The 18,464-nt window shown below is 37.5% G+C and overlaps 1 protein-coding gene across 2 annotated transcripts in view; it reads right to left on the bottom strand.

Annotated features, from left to right (window-relative positions):
* GAK (cyclin G associated kinase) overlaps positions 1-15,006 on the bottom strand; it is a 64,107-nt gene extending 49,101 nt beyond the window's left edge. For both annotated transcript variants that reach the window (XM_084305334.1, XM_084305335.1), the window contains exons 1-9: positions 14,953-15,006; positions 13,519-13,578; positions 11,478-11,592; positions 10,924-11,066; positions 8,141-8,266; positions 7,307-7,396; positions 2,423-2,558; positions 1,671-1,783; positions 1,005-1,116 (exon numbers count right to left, since the gene is read on the bottom strand). In XM_084305334.1, coding sequence (XP_084161460.1) covers positions 1,005-1,116; positions 1,671-1,783; positions 2,423-2,558; positions 7,307-7,396; positions 8,141-8,266; positions 10,924-11,066; positions 11,478-11,592; positions 13,519-13,521 — 838 coding nt within the window. In that variant the 5' untranslated portion in view covers positions 13,522-13,578; positions 14,953-15,006. The remainder of the gene's footprint in view (positions 1-1,004; positions 1,117-1,670; positions 1,784-2,422; positions 2,559-7,306; positions 7,397-8,140; positions 8,267-10,923; positions 11,067-11,477; positions 11,593-13,518; positions 13,579-14,952) is intronic.
* Between the last annotated feature and the right edge of the window lie 3,458 nt (positions 15,007-18,464).

The following is an 18,464-nucleotide window of genomic DNA, read 5'->3' as shown; positions in this document are numbered from 1 at the left end:
ATTTCTCTCCCCCGTCCCAGAGAGGGAGTGGGGAGGGTGAGCGAACGGCTGCGTGGTGTTTAGCTGCCAGCCGGGTTAAACCACGACAGTCTTTTTGGCGCCCAACGTGGGGCTCGAACCCACGACCCTGACCACGACATCGGGGTGTTATCAGCACTCTTCTCATCCTAAGCCAAAACACAGCATTCCACCAGCTACTAGGAAGAAAATTAATTCTGTTCTAACTGAAACCAGGACAACTACCCATAAATGAGCTTAGGCTTCTGCTTTTTACCTTCTTGAGATTGTCAAAAAAATTTATTTTGGGATTGATTTTGGTTGGACTACCTCAACATCTAGATTAACAAGCCTGTTTTAGCATTAAGTTATGCAAAAAGACACAGAATGGCTGCTTTTGGTCATATCATATATAATGCTAAGTAGTTCTGCTTGGAAAAGAGACAAGTGTCATCTTCCTACATTAGAGATCCAATGTTGTGCAAGACCTCAAGACATGAACCAATTTTGCTAACTTGTGCCACAACATATCAAGGTTTTTGTTATAATCCAGCACTTCTGAGAAGATTTTCAGCAGTTAAATTTAACTTTACAAATTCTCACTTTACACTGAACATTTCAAAATATCATATGCCTCACTGAACTGGAAAGTTTGAGGTTTAAAGTAAAATATTTTTGTTTACTTTCACTGTAGCTCTTATTCTTAGAAATACTATTTTTTATTCTGTCAGTTACTCTCATCAATTAATTCATTATCAGAACTTCTTACCCATCTACAAGTCAATAATGCATTTTAGTTTCAATTGTTCTACACAAGAAAGTAAATTTTATCTTTAGCAACAAATTTGAGAAATTCACATTTGCATTATCAACATACAACCAAACCCTGAGAAAAAGGAAAAAGGTTAGAAACAGCAATGTAAATTCAAAGTAGCCACATAAATGTCTAAAACCCTAAAGTGACTTATTTTTTTTTCCAAAAACAAGATATTTCTTTCTGCACATACCTGCATTGTACATGTTATTGAGCTGTCCTGCAGGCTTGGAGCTCTGTGAAACTGATGTTACAGACACCCGAGGCTGAGCATTGTTCCCATAGCCTCCATTTTGTTCCAGGAGCTGTGGAGATCAATACTGTGATGATTTTCTTGCTCATTTAGCCAACTTGTAAAAGTAATTTACACAGTATAACTTGGTGAGAACAAGCATGCAATCTGTGAGAAAGCCAGGAAGGTCAAGTATAGCAATTCATTCAGTTTCAATATTGTGTATATTAATCAAACTGGAGACAAATAAGTGGGTTTCCAGTCAACGTAGGCAGAGTCCTCATGTATTAGATTTTCCTGTGCAAGTTAATGATTATTAAATGTAGCATGTAAAATAGAGCACTTACTTACAAAGGAATGACCCAAGATCGTGACATTTTTTCATTAAGCAGTAAGAACTATAATTAGTTTACTCTAATGTCACATAAGCTCTGAATTATAAAAGCATATTTTCAAAGACTATACAGGTAATGTAGATCAATTCAAATGAATTACAAAATTGTGAAGTTTTCAAAAGACTAAGGAACATGGGACCTGCTCTGACATTTGTTACTAAACTCACATTAGATAAAAAAGGAGAGAAAGGAAGGAGACCTAATCAATAATACTCCTTTGAGATTCCTTTACCTCTGTGATGGGGGATTTAGGGTTCACATTCCTAGCTGCTGCAATCTCCTGCAGTTGATTCACTAGTTCAGTGATTGATAATCTCTCCTCTGGGTTCACTTTCAAGGAAGAGCCTAAAAAAAGATGATTCAGGCAATAAAACAGATACCCTTTAGAGCTCTTCTTTCAGCAAACATCAGTACTTTCTTCAGTGCACTCTAAAGCAATGTGAGCACTCAAACATGTGAAACAGTGTGGAGCAGCCACTAATGCATATTCAAGTATCACTGTTGTTAAGTGATACAACTAACACCATTTATGGTCAAGAATATTTCATAGCATATACTTTAGGAGTCTATTAATGACCAACCTCAGAAGCAATGTTGGATTTATTTTTTGACAGCAATTTAATAATGTTGGATTTGTAGCCAAAGTTCTGGTACTGTAACCAAAGCTTTTGGCAATCTATATGAATTGAAAGAAATAAGTATTTCGAAAGAAAATTCAAAGAATTCATCAAAACACTAATCACTCCTATGGAATGATTCAAACACTAAACAAGATAGGTGACATGGCTAAAAAATACGTTTCATTTAAAGTTTAAGTTTTCTGAATTTGGATTAAAATTTTGAATACAATGAAAAGTTGTTACAGTTAACTTTTCCATCATCACATGATTATGCAGAGATTGACAACACTTAATTCCCGGAATATAACAGAAATACTAAGACACATCCATTGAGACCACCAAGCTAGTAACATTATAAACTTACTGATGAGATCATGAAACACAGAATAGCGGGTGTCATTTTGTGGAATAGTGTATTTTCCATTGACTATGCGAAGTTTAGCTCCATCTTCAAAAGGATGTTGCCTAAAGCAGAGTAAATACAGGATACAGCCCAGAGCCTACAGAGAGATAAGGCAGAAATATTTAATTCAGGAACTGATAACTGAAGTGGAATTTTAGACTATGCAATTGATTAAGTTCCTTAATGGAGCTTGCAGATCAGATTTCAATCATCAACTGCTGACTCACGCAATCTTAATTTTATGTACATACATACATATGTATATGTGTATATATATATATATATATATATATATATATATATATATATATATATATATATATATAAAATAATGCTTTAGGTATCAGTTTCACACTCCTGAAATAATTAGCCTTGATGTTTCTCTGAGGACAGAAACACTTAGTAAAACATTCACTTGTCATTTTAGAGCACTCCTAGAAGTGAAACTGCTTTTAAATAGGTATGTGGTTTGTTCTTCCCTCCCCTCCCTGAAGCTTTCAGTTTCAGTGATTCTCCTATTCACGTCTTTTTAAAAATCATAATAATACATCTATTTTTTGCATTTTGCGGTATGCAAAAAAAATGAGCACTTGCAACACTGAGCATGTTCAGGAACAGTTTTTCTTACAGAATTATTAGACCTTTTATTTCTAAACTTCATCTTAGGCTTCAAGGAGACTAATTCTGTTTCTTGAGTAGGAGTTTGGACTTTCTTATTTCTAACCCAAATACTTTACTATACAATGCACCAGCAAGGTAAGCATTTAAGTATAAACCAGTCTGTTTAAATGCCATGCTACAGGAACACAAAGTTGTCTCTGAAACAGTTGTTTTGATAAAGATTTGAAGAAAAACAGCCTGAAACAATTGTCCCTTTATTTCCTAATAGCCACGTAACAACTTTAATCAGAAGGTTATTCAATTCTTTCTAGCAAGTAAAGTTGACAATCAATCCCAGATGGATTTTTCAAGCCTCAGAGAAAAAAATCACAGAGTTGTGACTACCACATTCTAGGAACTTCAAAGTTCCTTGAAGTGTCCAAACTTAACTGACCTGTGTAACCTGACAAGGGAACAACTATCAGAGCCAGCAGGACATAACGAGTTCTAATTTCTGAATACTCTAGGTGCTATGGATTAGTTAGAACAATTTCGCGTGTTAGTTAAGTAAATTTAAGTTTTGTATATATGTGTGTGTGTATATATATATATGTATATGTGTGTGTGTATATATATATTTACGTATATATACACTGTGTGTGTGTGTGTATATATATGTAAATATGAACTCATAAGAATATATGAAACCTATTTGCAGAGTGATCCTGGCATAGGAGAACCATGCTTCCCTCTGGCTTACAAAAGCTTTATAGTAAAGCACCCAATACCTCTAAGAAAATGTTTGCACAATGTACTGGTAAATTCTTCCTTACTCTCTTCTGTACCCAGCTTACTTACTAAAGCATATGGGTTCTAATATCCTTCCCTCCAGAAAACAAGCCAGCAAAGATACTAGCTGAGAAATCTGTTTACTGCTTTCAGTCCTCCTTGCACACTGTCTCAAACTGTCTTTGCTTGTCCGTTTATCCCAAGAACAATTTCAAAGAGTTGAATGTTATTAAAATCTAAGGCTTGACATATAGTCATTCCGAAACGACTTGTTAATTCACTAAATCCTGGGCCAGAAGCAAGCTGTGTATACTAATTCTGTACGTTATCATATAGCAAGTACATTTGTGTCTGACGATATAAAATAAAGAACTCCATATAATGTATACATTGAACCACCATGTAGTCTACATTAATTAATCCAGCAGGAGAATACTGGAACAGTAACTACTCTGCCACAGGAATATCTGCTTTGAAAGACGTAAGACAGATCATAATTTGGTTGGAGGAATGAAACTATTTCCTATGCAGTTCAATACATCAAGCACATTAGGAGACAGCATCCATAGTCACACGAGGGAGAACAGCACAGAGACAATTGGGTGAACACAAAGAGACCACTTGGATTCAATCTTTGCTTTAATTGATATGGACTATTATTTATTCCTCCTCCTTCATCTGTATCTTAGAATCGTAACTACTATTTTTTAACACTTTAAACTCCAATTGTGATTCAATTTGGCTACAGTCAATTCCAGTTGCATTAAGGCATTCCCCAAAGCCAGTATTATCGGTGCTGAGGCTGTGCAGATGTACTTAACAGAAGAGCCCATTTCCCCAAGATGTTGCCCCAGAACTTTGGAAAGAACCATTAAAGAACCTGCCTGGGTCAATTTGTGAACTTATGTACCAACAGAAAAAAAATGCAGCATGTCAAAGTTAAAAAATAACTATGAATAATTCACTGACATTCCAGGGTTGGGCATAGCACTCCTGAATCTCAGCAGTTAGGATCATACAACATTATCATACAAAGCAAGACAGTATTAAAGAGTGGGAAAAAAGTTATTCGTTAGGCAAGTAGCTTGTTCAGAATCTAGTCTACTCATTCTGATTACATTTCCATCCTCTACAGAAGCAGTGCTTCCTCCAGAAGGCTGGTTTGCTACCAGCCTTAAGCAGCATTTCAGCTAGCCCCCAGCATAAAGGTGTTAAAACCACTGCAGCACACACTGGTGGTGTTTCAGAATGCAATGCCAAAAGTGAGCCTATCCATCTCCTTGAATTCATGCACTGAGTGGTAAATCTTCATAAGGTACCCTTCAGTGATATCTATAAAATCTCCTCAGAAGTCAGTAATTCCGAAGCCATCAGCATACATAATTAGATAGTCTTTCTGAAGAGCTCCAGTTTAAAGATCTGCCTGTCATTCTTAATCAGGTACCTGAAGTAGATTAAGCTCCAGATGCATTTAAAATTCACAGTACGTTATTTTCACATCATTTTGCTAATACTGACCCATTTCATCGAGCCTTCGCTACAACACTCAGTATAATCACTTTTATTCCCATTATAACACAACTTCTGAATTTTTGTATTTAGCCAATTTTCCCAAATGTAATATTGTAATCATAGAGCAGGTTGTCTAATGTTTAATTAGATTCCCAAAGGGAACCAGACTGACAACAGAAGTATATCAAAAAACAGAACATGTTTATCAGAACAAATTCATTTCTAATATATTCAGAAGTCAAAAGACAACTAATAACCAATCTCAGTTACTTAACACTAAAATATTAATGTTATTAATGTTTGGTCCCTTTTATCTTTCAATTATTTTGCCTAGCACTGAAAATAAGCATTCAGCACAATTCACACGATCCCTCAGCTTCCTGAGAAAGTACAAAATCTAGTTTTAACCACCAGGAGCTATAGTCCAAATTATTCCTGGAAATCTGGAAAGATATTACTGTTTTGCATTTCCCACCCTCGCCATTCCAGAGGGTGGAGGGTAGATGTCTACCGTAGTTTTAATTTCAAAAAAAAAATCCTTCAAGACAGGCTTTTTCTTGCAATGGTAATGCTAGAAAGGAGTCAATGTTTGACAGATTGAGCACATAATTAAAAAAAAAATCAAGTGAGAAGGGTTATAACCAGCCATCCATTCTGAATTTTGACTACAGTCCATATTCTATATTTGGAATCAGCATATCAAATGCGTTCTGAGATGTCAGAGTACATTGAAATAAAGCAGGATTAATACCAAAGATCAGCTTACTGGAAGTTCCTGAATTTAACAACTATACTATTAAACTTTCCTCTTTTTTGCTAAGAAGTTCTAAGTAGTCTGGGCAGAAGAAAATGAAAAAACTAAGTGACAAAAAAACCTTTAATTACTTTGTCACAACAGGTGTTAAATCTCATGACAAAGGTATGCAGACTTGCCTGAATGGAAGAAAACTCACTGAACCTGGGGATATTGTCGTCAACTAATGCTGACTCAACACAAAGCACTGCCACAAACAAATCTTAATTTTCCTTTACCATTTTGTCTCATCTCACTCCTTAGCATAGTGGAAGTGTTTAGGGTTATTATTTCTTGTTTTTGTTGTTTTGTTGTTGTGTTTTTTTTGTCGTCATTGTTGTTTGTTTGTTTGTTTGTTGTTTTTTTGGGGGGGAGGGGAGGAACGTAGTGTCTTTTGAGGAAAGGAAGAGAAGATTTTGAAACAAATCGAAATACTGTTATTCCCGCACCCAGCTCAGGTTTCAGGTAGTAAGAAAAAATAATCAAAAGTTTTATAGTATTGTTCCATGCATACACAGACAACACTCCAAAATAATTTCTGAAAAAAAAAATAAGGGACATGAAATCTACAGATACTCAACTCATACAGAAGTAAAATCTGGATCTTACAAAAACTGAAGAATTTCTTACCAAGTACTGGTTAAGGAGAACCCAAATTTGAAATTTTACTCCTCAGCAAGGAGCCCCTCATTTGCATTTCCAGAAGTATTAGATAGTGGGAATACATGAAGCAGCTTGTAAGATGTACCTAGATGTACTCGGCTTTAACTCAACTTAGCAGCAAGTTGTCACAGGATGACATGCATGACAGAACATGAAAGGAAAGAATTTGAATTTTGAATTTAAGGACTATACACGTAAGTATTATGTCTGTATTGTGGTAAGCTCCACCTAAGCAACAGATCAATTGATTGTCAAATAAAGCTCAGCATTTCCTTTCACAATGGAAGTCAAGCTAGAACTGGGGGGAAAAAACATTAAGTCTACATCTCACTACTTAGATACACAGTTCACAGTAGTTAAACTGATTTTGACAGAGTCTAATCCACATTTATTTTCACTCATTTTAGTCAAAAAATTAAGATGCAGACTGCATAATCAGTCTCACTATGACGTAAGAAGCTATGATAAAGCAAAAGAAAATTTCTTACCCAAATGTCCTGCTTTTCACTGATTGGAAAATTTGAATACAAGTCTATCATCTCTGGTGTCCTGTACATTGGTGTTGTATTCCTGGTGATCTATGGAAGATAAAATTTCTTGAAGCAGAAACTAGAATAAGCTTTAGTGACAATCAACCACAGAGATAGAATGCTATCCAGTCTGCATGGGCAGCTATCTTTGAAAATTAATTTCAGAAACACTTGTCCATGCAGAAGCCATCAACTGAATCATGTAATAGTCACAAGGACTTTGATAACATTGTAATCTTCAAGAATATTTCCAAAACTCAAGTATGTGAAGCTAAATCACTCTTCCACATTAGGAACATTATTCTCACCTCAAAATAAAGAGCAAATGCACTTTGGAAAAAATCAACAGCATATTTAATGCTGTCACCGTAGTCCTCGGAGCACAGTAATACTGCCTACTTAAGTCCTGCTCAGAAGACCTGTTATTTCTTCATAAATCTTTTAACAGAAAATTCAGAAGGTGAGAATCTCTTCAGCATAACCAATTTTCAACTTCCTGTTGATAGTGCAATTAGAAGAGGCTCTATTAATCAATCACTTCTATTTCCACACCAGACCGCAGAGAGGACACTGTTCAAAATGAATCTGTGCTTACAGACACAGCTACAGAAAACAAGCTATGATTTTAACTGCAGGCAGTCTTTAAACTCTAGCAACATGAATATAAAAACAGAACTTATGAACACAACTGTAAGAATCTTCATTTGTCTTAGAAGTTCCATGAATTAACAGCAGATTAATAGCAGATAACTGAATCAACTGTCAACATTAATTACTTTAAAATAGTCTCACCTCTTCTTCAACCAGTGCTCTCTTTTGTGCAGACCAGCTATAGTCAGGGTAGTAAGCTACAGTTGTAGCACTACCAAAGTCACAGAGTTTAATTGTCCCTTGGTTACTAATGAGCAGGTTTTCCACCTTCAAAAAGAGGTAGAATAATAAATTGAAGACATCCCACTTTTAAACACCAAAACACATACTTTAAATATCAACTTATTTGTACATAACAAATATAAAAAAACACATGTATGGAAAATATTTCAGTCTAGCCCGGAACGTAGCTGTTTACAGGAAAACAAAGGTTTCAAACAGCACTACACTGCAATACAGACAATTTTTAAGAGGAAGCATCAAAAATGGTATAAGCATTACACATCCAAGAGAACAAGAACTAAACCCTGGGGAGAAAAACGTCATTTTATTAGTGCCCAAGGATAGGCTTGTTTTTTATATCATCACTTGCATAAGCAGTATCTTGAAATACAAATGCTTTCATTCACAGAACTGAACATTGTTAGCTCAACTGCAGTGGAGTGGAGGTTAGGACTGCTGTAGATACAAAATACAGAAGTTACCAGCAGAGAAGCAGGCTGTTGGTGGACAGCCAGAATTTTGCAGCCATGACCTCATGAGCAGACAGAATCCAACTGTTAGAGGAACATGTGCTGCCTGAACATTTCATCTTCAACCCTTCCCTTTCTTAGTGCCTGAAAATCCAACCCTTCTGGACTGCTCAATGAAACTGAGGGGAAACTTAAAATGGAGAGTAAATACTGGGCAGAAGTATCACATGGTCATGTCCACAAAACTGCTAAGATACAAGTCATAAAAAGGGACCAATGTGCATTTTAACTTTTCCAACATTATGCTACCACATTCCAGATAGACAGATCTATCTTCCCTTTCCTTTTGACACTGCTGTATCTCTGGATGTCATTCTCCAAAACTTCAGTTTTCATAACATCCCACTGACCTCCCTTAGACATGTCCTTCTTCCACCATAAAATGAATTTTGACTACCCTGTAAAGATGACAGTCAGCTGTTTAAGTATCAAACTCAATAAGCAAATTGAATTCCTTTGTTGGATAACTTTTGCTCACCTCTATATACAATGAAAATGGGAGGCAATGACAAGGAGTAACCGCTTTAAACTTAAAGAAGGTAGATTTAGACTACATATTAAGAAGAAATCTTTACTGTGAGGGTGGTAAAGTAGTGGAACAGGTTGCCCAAAGAAGCTGTGGATGCCTCATCCCTGGGGGTATTCAAGGCCAGGTTGGTTGGGGCCCTGGGCAACCTGATCTAAGGATGGTGGCATCCCTGACTACGGTTAGAAATGAAGATACCCCAGAGCAGGGTGATCTTCAAGGTCCCTTCAAACAAAAAACATTCTATGATTCAATATCGAATCAAGTTTGAACACTAAAAATGGGTCCAGTAACACTGGACAAAAATCAAGATTTTGTGAACATGTTGTGCTGCATACTCTGCTGAAGGTTGCTAATAACTAAAAAAGTTTCAGCTGATTATTCAGATAGTCTCTAATAGACCCCATGACCTGTGTTATGGGAGCCAAATCCTGTAAAGATCAAATTTAGACGATTAAAATATCAGACAAGAACTGACTGTTTACCAATCACTCTTTAACTAGCTTGAACTTTCACAATTCAGTAACTAGCTGGGTTCTTCCAGTGCTGTATACATGCATTTTAAGTGCAAACTTTGTCCAAAGGGATTCAGAATGTGTTACACTGAAAAGCAAGAGAAGGAAGCCACAGGAAGACAGAAACAGACACCACTATATGAAGCTGATCTTTAAGCTATACTGCAGAAACTCTATGAATCCTACTATTTTCAGTCAGAAGAGTTTAGACAGTCTTTTTGGACTGCAGCCTATTACACCTCTCCCCAAAAACACACTACCATCTCAGATCTCATTTGAAGGTAGGCTCAAAACTTTTAACTTAGGGTTTTTTGTTTGTTTGTTTTTTATGCCGCAGTGCAGGCCTGCTTTCCTGAAAGTGTAGCACAGTTAAGTGATCCCCATTTGACACTTGATTATAGTAAGGTCCCTGCCTATTGCAGCACAACTGTCATTTCATCTTGTTTTACAGCCTCTAAAATGATACCAAATTTCTGCCTCTTTCCTTATTTGATCTCTGACAGGAATTTCCCTTGACAAGAAAAAAAGCAGACCTAATTACAGCATTGGCTCAGCTGTAACACACTGAAGACCTTGTATGGAACTGGCTATGTAAGACACTGTGTATCTGTAAATAGCTTTCCATCCCTTTTTGAGAGGGGAGTCTTCTTTTTTTTTTTTTTTAACAAGCTTTTCTAGTGGCCAGTGCATAGAGATTTCTGCCAAGATTGCAAGATCTTATTCTAGAAAGTATCACCAAAAAAGATGCATCCCAGCTTGATTAAAGTCTCTTATTTGGTATGACCTAGGAGCCTGTTTGTCAGTACTGAGAAAACCTCCTTGCCAAAACTGCAATTTGTAAGTCATAACTCTGGTTATTTTATTAAAAACAAAAAACTTTTACACTAACTTAACCAGCAAAAGATGTTATATGATTTTTTGTAACCTACCTGAACTAGATAATAGAAAAAAAATAATGCCACAAATATAAGGAAAAAATGGTACTTGCAAAGCTGCAAGTATTTCAGTGATGACCTTCATCAACAACCAGTATTCTTGGCAAGGCAATACACATAAGCTCTACGCTCGTGACTGTCCACTGTAATTGAGCAACAGCCTTAAGAGTAAATCAGCCTTTGCACTGTAACAGACCTTTAAGTCTCTGTGGATTATAGGAGGCTTCTGTTTATGCATATGCTGCACAGCTCTGCAGGTTTGATAAAAGATCTTCAAAACTGTATCACAGGAGATGGGTCCTTTGGGTTCTACCTTCTTTAAGAATTCCACAAGCTGTCCTGTAGAAAATCACATAAATTCACATAAGCACACACAGAACAACATAAAGTCTGAAAGCCTGTCATGAATAGACACTCATCAAGAAAGGTCTACAATCTTGAGATAGAAATTCCAAAAAATGGCAAATCCACACAGACTGCAGTGCCAAGGGAAATAGCACTCCTGGGAAACATTCCTGCTGTTCCTTCCTGGACTGGTCTCAAATACAAAGAACTTCGTGATTACCCCATATTTAAGAAGATGTTAAACCATCTCAAAGAACATAACACAACTCTTATGAAAGAGGGAGCTGAATTCTAGCTCTAATGAGCTATGCTATATTTAGGATGTTTTTAGAACTAAGCCGTGAAGCAACCTGGGCAAAACAGCTGTCAGAAGTGATGTCCAGTGCTTAGAGAGAAAACGTTTACCTTTACACAACTCTGTAAGCAGAAGAAACTCTCCCTGTCCCGTGTCTGATTCTTCTTTTCCTATAGATGCAGCAGAGCAGAACTGGACAATGTTGGGATGGCCTGAAAGTTTTTTCTGGAGGTAATGTGTTTAAGGAAGAATACTGTCAAATATATTGATATTACTGTATCTAGCAGTTCACAGACACCTCTTTTGAATGTTAGCTCAAAATCACAGAAGGTATTACTGCTGCACTTAAGATACTCAGCCAAACAAGTAAATCCATGTCTCAGCTGCAAAAACAGACTTCAAGGCAAGCCACTGAAAGTAACATAGCAAAAATAAAAACATCCTTGCTATTAAGGCTTCAAGGACACTGGACTTTGTAACAGCCTTAGATACTCCTTCTCTTTTTATAATGACTGCAAAGCATTAACAGAAGTGTCAGGGATACATTTTAATAATTAGATGCTTCTCTAGCCAGCTTATCAAGAAAGGGCTGTTGTATTAACATCTGCCTCTACAAGACAAGTATTAAGTCCACAATGCTTAAAATTAAGTCAGTACAATAAAGTTCAAAGTAAATAAAAGTTCTAAACGACTGGGAAACTTACCTTCTTATGAGTAATAACTCATACTAAAACTCTTGCCATTTTTCACTTACAGTTCAAATATCCAAGATATCATTTTTGAACTATGTGAAAAGGAGAACCACAAAAGTGATCTCAGCTCCTTCTAGTGGAGATTTACATTGCACTATGCCTACTTGTGTTGTTCCTGATGTGCATCACCCTAGCCAAACACTGAGAATCATGTCTGTGAGACAAACAAATGATTTGCAAGCTGCATTCACCAAGTCTAAAAATTAAAAAAAAAAAAGAAAGACAACCTAACAGAGGTATAAAAACAAAAAGTGCAAGTTAAATCCATCAAGTTAGTATGAATCAGAAGTGCTTTTTCTTTTATCATATGCATCTCTTCAGAGCCTTTTGCTAACTACTGTGAGAAGTAGTTTCATTACATAGTTATATTATCTCAGAAAGTTAGCACAGTTAAGCCTCTTTCCCATTGTAAGTATACTTCAATGAGTGAGCTGTGAAAATACACACAAAGAATAATCACTTACTCCTGGCAAGACGCAGTCAGAGTAGCTAAAAATTGTACAGTGTTCTGGTATTCAGCTCTTTGCAAGTGTATTTTTTTCAGCAGACTGTGTCCACTTGACATTTTTGACAAACATTTCAGCAGGCATACAAAGAAACATCTTAGTAGCTTAACTTAAGATCAGTGATTTTGCATGGTAACTCAAAATGCAACTGAATATAGTAGCCAAAATCCAGCCGCATGCCACCTCTACTCACTGACTCTTGAAACAAAGTAAGGGTATTAGAGATGCTGGGATACAAGTATCAAGTCTTCTAAAGCTGAGGACTGAGAACATTACCTGGACTGAGAAATAAAACATGACAGATTGTACTATACCTAACACCTGACATCATTGGAGGGGAGGTGAAAAGGGTGAACACACTGATGGTTCTGCCCCTTGTTTCTGCTCCATGGATTCTACTGAAATTCCTTCCTCAAAATTCACTATTACTTTTTAAAGTAAGGTGCACCTGATGCAGAAATTAAGATATACTGACAGTAAAAGCAAGATTTTGAGTAGTCAAAAAGGCAGTAAATCCAGTGCATGTGAGGAAGTATCATTAAGATTTAAATATCATCATAAAGGTCAAAAGCTCTCTTCATGGTGGCCAGAGGACCACAAGAATGCTCAAATAAGAATTTCATTACTTGGTAGACAGAGTACATGGCAAAGTCTACACCACCTACTAAAATTATCTGTGCACATTAAATTCCTGCAACTTGAGGAACTGAGCTTATTGGAATGTCAGTGCCAGAATCACATCAAGCCAGGAATTCAGATCTTCCTCAAATGTCAGTCCTCTTAACCAGCATAAGGCATGAACAGAGACAAATCTGTAGACCAGTCTATTTCTCAGAAACGTTTCACACCAAGCAATTAAATCAAAACATTTAAATACATTCAGAAAAGGATACCATGAAACAAACTTCCTGAATGATGGCTTTATTCTTTTCTTCCTCATTAGACAACAACCTCTGTCAGAAACAAACAAAAATAACATATATTTGAGAAGATACTGGAAAAACAATGCATACTGTTTTTATGTATTTTATTTTTCAGAACACAAAGGATAAGCTAGAGTCAAAACCTTAAGGAACTGCAATGGGGCAGTAAGCAGAGCAGGGTTTTTGCACATTTGGACATACTGCGACAAACTTAATGGTAAATTTTCCAACTACTTGTACTGATCATGTTTAGGTACAAATAAGCAGTGGTAACCTCTGACACTTGTAAACGTACTGCTCTGACAGTCTTCTGCTGTATACAGCACTGCAGTCTCCTGATTCCAGCACTGCATACTGACAAGTAAAGATTCATCTTATGTCTCAAGAAAATACGATTAACGTTTACTACACCTTAATTAGTCAAGTTTTTTGTCCAAAGAGGTAGCTCAACTTCTTCTAGGTACCTGAGTAATGAGCAACAAAAACAAGCACTACTATTTTGAGTACTGTTTGGACCTGGAGTCAACATTTGAATAGGACTAACCTGAGCATTTGCTACTTCTAGTTCAACAAAACTACAGAAGTACAGTAATGGTTCACTTTTTTTTAACCTACATGACATTTTGAATGTCATGACCACATACTACGGTAACAAAGCATGCAACTAAAGCATGCTTTATGGTCACAAGCTTTGTTATGTAAGATGTGGTAGGGAAAAAAAACAACAGAGCAAGTCATTTTCAGTTGTGTAATGCCACCTTACTGCTCCCAACTCTTGCACTACTACCCTTTTCCCTTCCTCCCCAAGACAGAGATCTCCTTTCTGATATAGGCACAGAACATCCCTACTCCAAGACTGAAGTCATTTTGTAGGAAACAAGTGACAAGTGTGATTTTTTCCAGCAACGTATGACAGAGTAAATGATTTCATTTTATTGTCCTCCCCACAACACTTGTTTGTTAGCTGTCAAATGATTATTTTAAGCCTTCAGAACATGAGAATCCAGAGGAGCATCTCTGAAAAGTGCACTGCTGAATGGGTGAAAGTATGGAACATTTTAAATATTTTTATTTTAATACGAAAATGTTCCAGGTTCTTTATATCCACGCAACAAAACCCCAGGGCAGAGTCATGAACTTCTACATAAGGCCCAAATAAAATAAGGCACACAGCACTATTACTTAATACAGTAACTCCTGTTTTTGTTATGTAAGTATAAAATGCAGGGTCCTAAGATTAATGACAGTTCTAAATATGGGTATAGTGCAGTACGAACACCACTGTATCATTCTGGATTTTTCCAAACGCCTTGTTCAGTGGAATATATCAAGAAATAACTATCATCCTAAAGTATTAGGGAAAGATGGACGTTGCAAACCTGTAGTTAAATAAATTCATTTTACCTTTAAAGCATATTCTTTGCCACTTCCAAGATCCTGAGCTTCGTAGACAAAAGCAAAACCACCTGCAAGACAAAGACACGTTAAGTCAGTTTTAATTTTCAGCATTCAGATAAACCAATTTTTAAATTCACACATCAGCTTGGTTAGAATAAAGAAGCTTTACTGAATGTAAGTATACGTGTTTTCTGGTGCCAATAGTATACATAAGCTACATACAAGAGCTGATATATTCTTGACAGTACTTGCTTTCTTTTGCAGGTGTCTTTTGCCCCACCAGCTTTGTAACTGTTCTGCGTTTTGTTAGTATGCACATGTGGATTTATTTTATTTTATTTTTTTCCAAATGCAAGCACAGATAAAACCAACATTTGCTACAGCCTATATACTGAATGATTTTAATTAAAACTATTATTGTTTGCTTATTTGTTTTTATTATTAGTCTTGCCATAAAAAGAAAAAAAAAAATACAAGGTAGTTTAAAATTTTAAATACAAATCTCTTTGTATGTTTAGGATAACTACCATTCAGTGTTCATATTAAAAGCCCAAAGCATTTTCAAGCACTGAAGCACACACTTCCTCTACCACATAAAGTATGATGTTGTCACTTATCTGAAATTTAATCATTCCTTATACCATTTCTATTTTTCCTATGAATATCTTCCTCGGGGTTACATTAACAGTATGGTTGCACACTCGCTCTCCACCTATTGCAGCAAACACCTGGTGGACTCACAGCCAACCACAGCAAGTGACAAACTTGAGCTGAGTTGCCTTTCTACACCATTAGTATAAATTCTATTCTCATTCAAATACCTAGGGACATCCTCTCCAGAAGTAATTTGGAAAATAAGCCCAGATGTCAGTGACCTAGAAAATTTCACTGGTCAAAAGGTCTAAGAGAACAGGGTAAGGAATAAAAATGTCAAGCAAGAAATAAGCTGACAAGGCACTTTTTAAAAGATGCATGATCCAAATAACTGGTTATACTAGCGCCCAGTACCTTTTCTCTATGGACAAGGAACATTAACATGAGGCTGAAGCAAACACTTATGTGCCTCATGCAATTCAATGAGATTGAAGGCTTTTCAAGAAGTACCCTCAAAAGTGTCACATGGCAATCAGCCATCACGTACTCACTTTTTAAACTCCACAACTCCCAAATGTTACCACCAACATATCCTGTTACTGTGCCATAAGCAGCAACAGCAAAATCTGAATGAAGCACAGGCTCCCTGATACTCAGTTCTTTTACAGTACAATTTTATGCAGAAACCACAAAACCAAAACCCCAGTAGCAAGGAGAACAAGATAAAGAGCAACTACAGCACTAAAGAAGAGTGGAAGTATCAATGGTATCAAAGAGGACAGACGGTACCCCCTGCCAGAGTACTTCAGTCCTCCCTTACAGGCCTGCTTTGTGTTTATCCATTTATTTTGATCCTTTTCCTAAAAGCAGGTTTGCTGCTTTCCACATGCCCTCAGTACAAGTGTTCTGGTTGGCAACTGCGATCACCTGAATTTGGGATGCTGATGGGGGCAGGGGCTGAAGACAGAATGAAGTGCATGCCACCATCCTCGTGTACGACCTGACGAGGTTTTGGCTCCTTTCTGAACGAGAACATAGGCAATAAAACCACAGCCGATCAGCTACGACTGCTGCTTACAGATTTCATAGCACTAGTGAAACAAGCAAGGTAATCCACGGGCCATCCCTGGACTGAAGCTAGGTGCTGGGAAGCCACAGCCCATACTCAGTTTCCCCTACCAGTTCCCTGCTCACAGCACGAGGCATGACCCAGGGTTCAGAGCCCACCCTTGCAGTCAGTAGGCCACATACACCAGGCACCATGCTGCAGTGGTACTGTCTCCACACCTCTCTTCTACACAGACCTCACAGGGAAAGTACTGCTGGACCTGCAGAAGAAAGTCTTTACATGCGTCTTGATAAATATCTCCTGGCCTTATTCTAACAGCCCTGCAAACGGCACATTGAAAAAACGCATGCTTTAGTTTACAAAGCTGGGGTCTTCTAATGGCACCGTTTTCTACTACAGAAAGTTACCACGCAGTTTTCTGGACGGGACTCAAGTGCCAAATGGTGACAGTGGCACCCCAGGTGACTGAAGTGTTACTTTGCATGCTCAGCTGCACCGGGTACACTGGCAAGTGTTCTCTGAGTGCTGAAATGGGGTCAGTCCAAATGTATTTCAAGCACACACCTCTCTTAACACCGCCACAAACACCAATGTCCACGCATCTACACAGACGCACTCCAAAATACAGCTTATGCTTCACCCAAAAGCATCAAATGATGCCTTTGGATTTGCACAGGTGACAGAATCAATACGTCAGAACTAACTCACATCAAACAGTAAATCGAAAGAAGCAACTTGATTAAAATATTGATAGCTTGAGGGTATACAAATAGTTTAAAGGAAACACTTATTTCAGTAATTATACCAGAAATCAAGTGCAGCAATGCTAAATACATTAAGTACACTGCACTTTTCAGAACCCCAAACAAAAGCCAGCCAGCTGGTATTATGCTTGGTTAAATTCTCTTTATCATGCTGTGGTGGTTTTACCGTGCTGGGCAGCTAAACCCCACAACCGCTCTCTCACTCCCCTTCCTTTAGATGAGGAGGGGGAGAAGTAAAGCAAAGAACAACTCACGGGTTGAGATAAGGATAATTTAATTAAAGGGAAATAATTATAACAATTAAATAAAGACTACCATGAACTAAACAATTTAACTAAGGGGAAATAAAAAGGGAAAGGGGAAAAGGGAGGAAAACAAACAAACAAAATAAATGAAGGCTATATGGAAGTGCAGAGGAAAGAAATTACTCTCTGCTTCCCACAAATGAGCGATGATTGACCACGTCCTTGAAGCAGGGCCTCAACGCACGTAGCTGGTGTTTGGGAGGAGGACTGACGTCTTCTCAACGAGAGCCCACCCCTCCCCTCTTCCTGTTTCCACCTTTTATTGCTGAGTGTGACACCACATGGTATGGAATATCCCTTTGGTTGGTTTAGGTCAGCTGCCCTAGTGATGTTTCTCTCCTCACTTTTTGCCCACCCCCTAGGAGGGTTAGAGAAAGGCCCAATGCTGTGCCACTGCTGCTCAGCAGTAGACACAACACTGGTGTGGTAACACTGCTGTTCCAGCTACAAGTGCAGAGTACGGCACTGAATGGGCTGCTGCAGGGAAAGGTAACATCCCAGCCAGACCCAGTACACATGCCCATTTAATAAATAAAGTACCTTTCACTGCTGCAGGGCTTAATCTGATCCTTTACAGCTACATGCCTGTCAAACACCAATTTTAAGTTTCTCATTCAGTTATTTCGTTCTGTTTCACCTGAACACAGTTTGGTTCCATACAATATTATCTATCCACTCTTACTGCAGTAGTACAGCTGATACTAATTTTATGTCTATAGATTTTCTGGGAAACAAAAAGTCTGGTGAGAAGTTGTGAAGCTACTTATTTACTTGGTCCAGCCACCT

This window comes from Netta rufina, assembly GCF_964035555.1.
Source record: "Netta rufina genome assembly, chromosome: Z".
Lineage (NCBI taxonomy): Eukaryota > Metazoa > Chordata > Aves > Anseriformes > Anatidae > Netta > Netta rufina.
The sequence above is the reverse complement of the archived record's forward strand: the minus strand, read 5'-3'. Positions and strand labels throughout refer to the sequence as shown.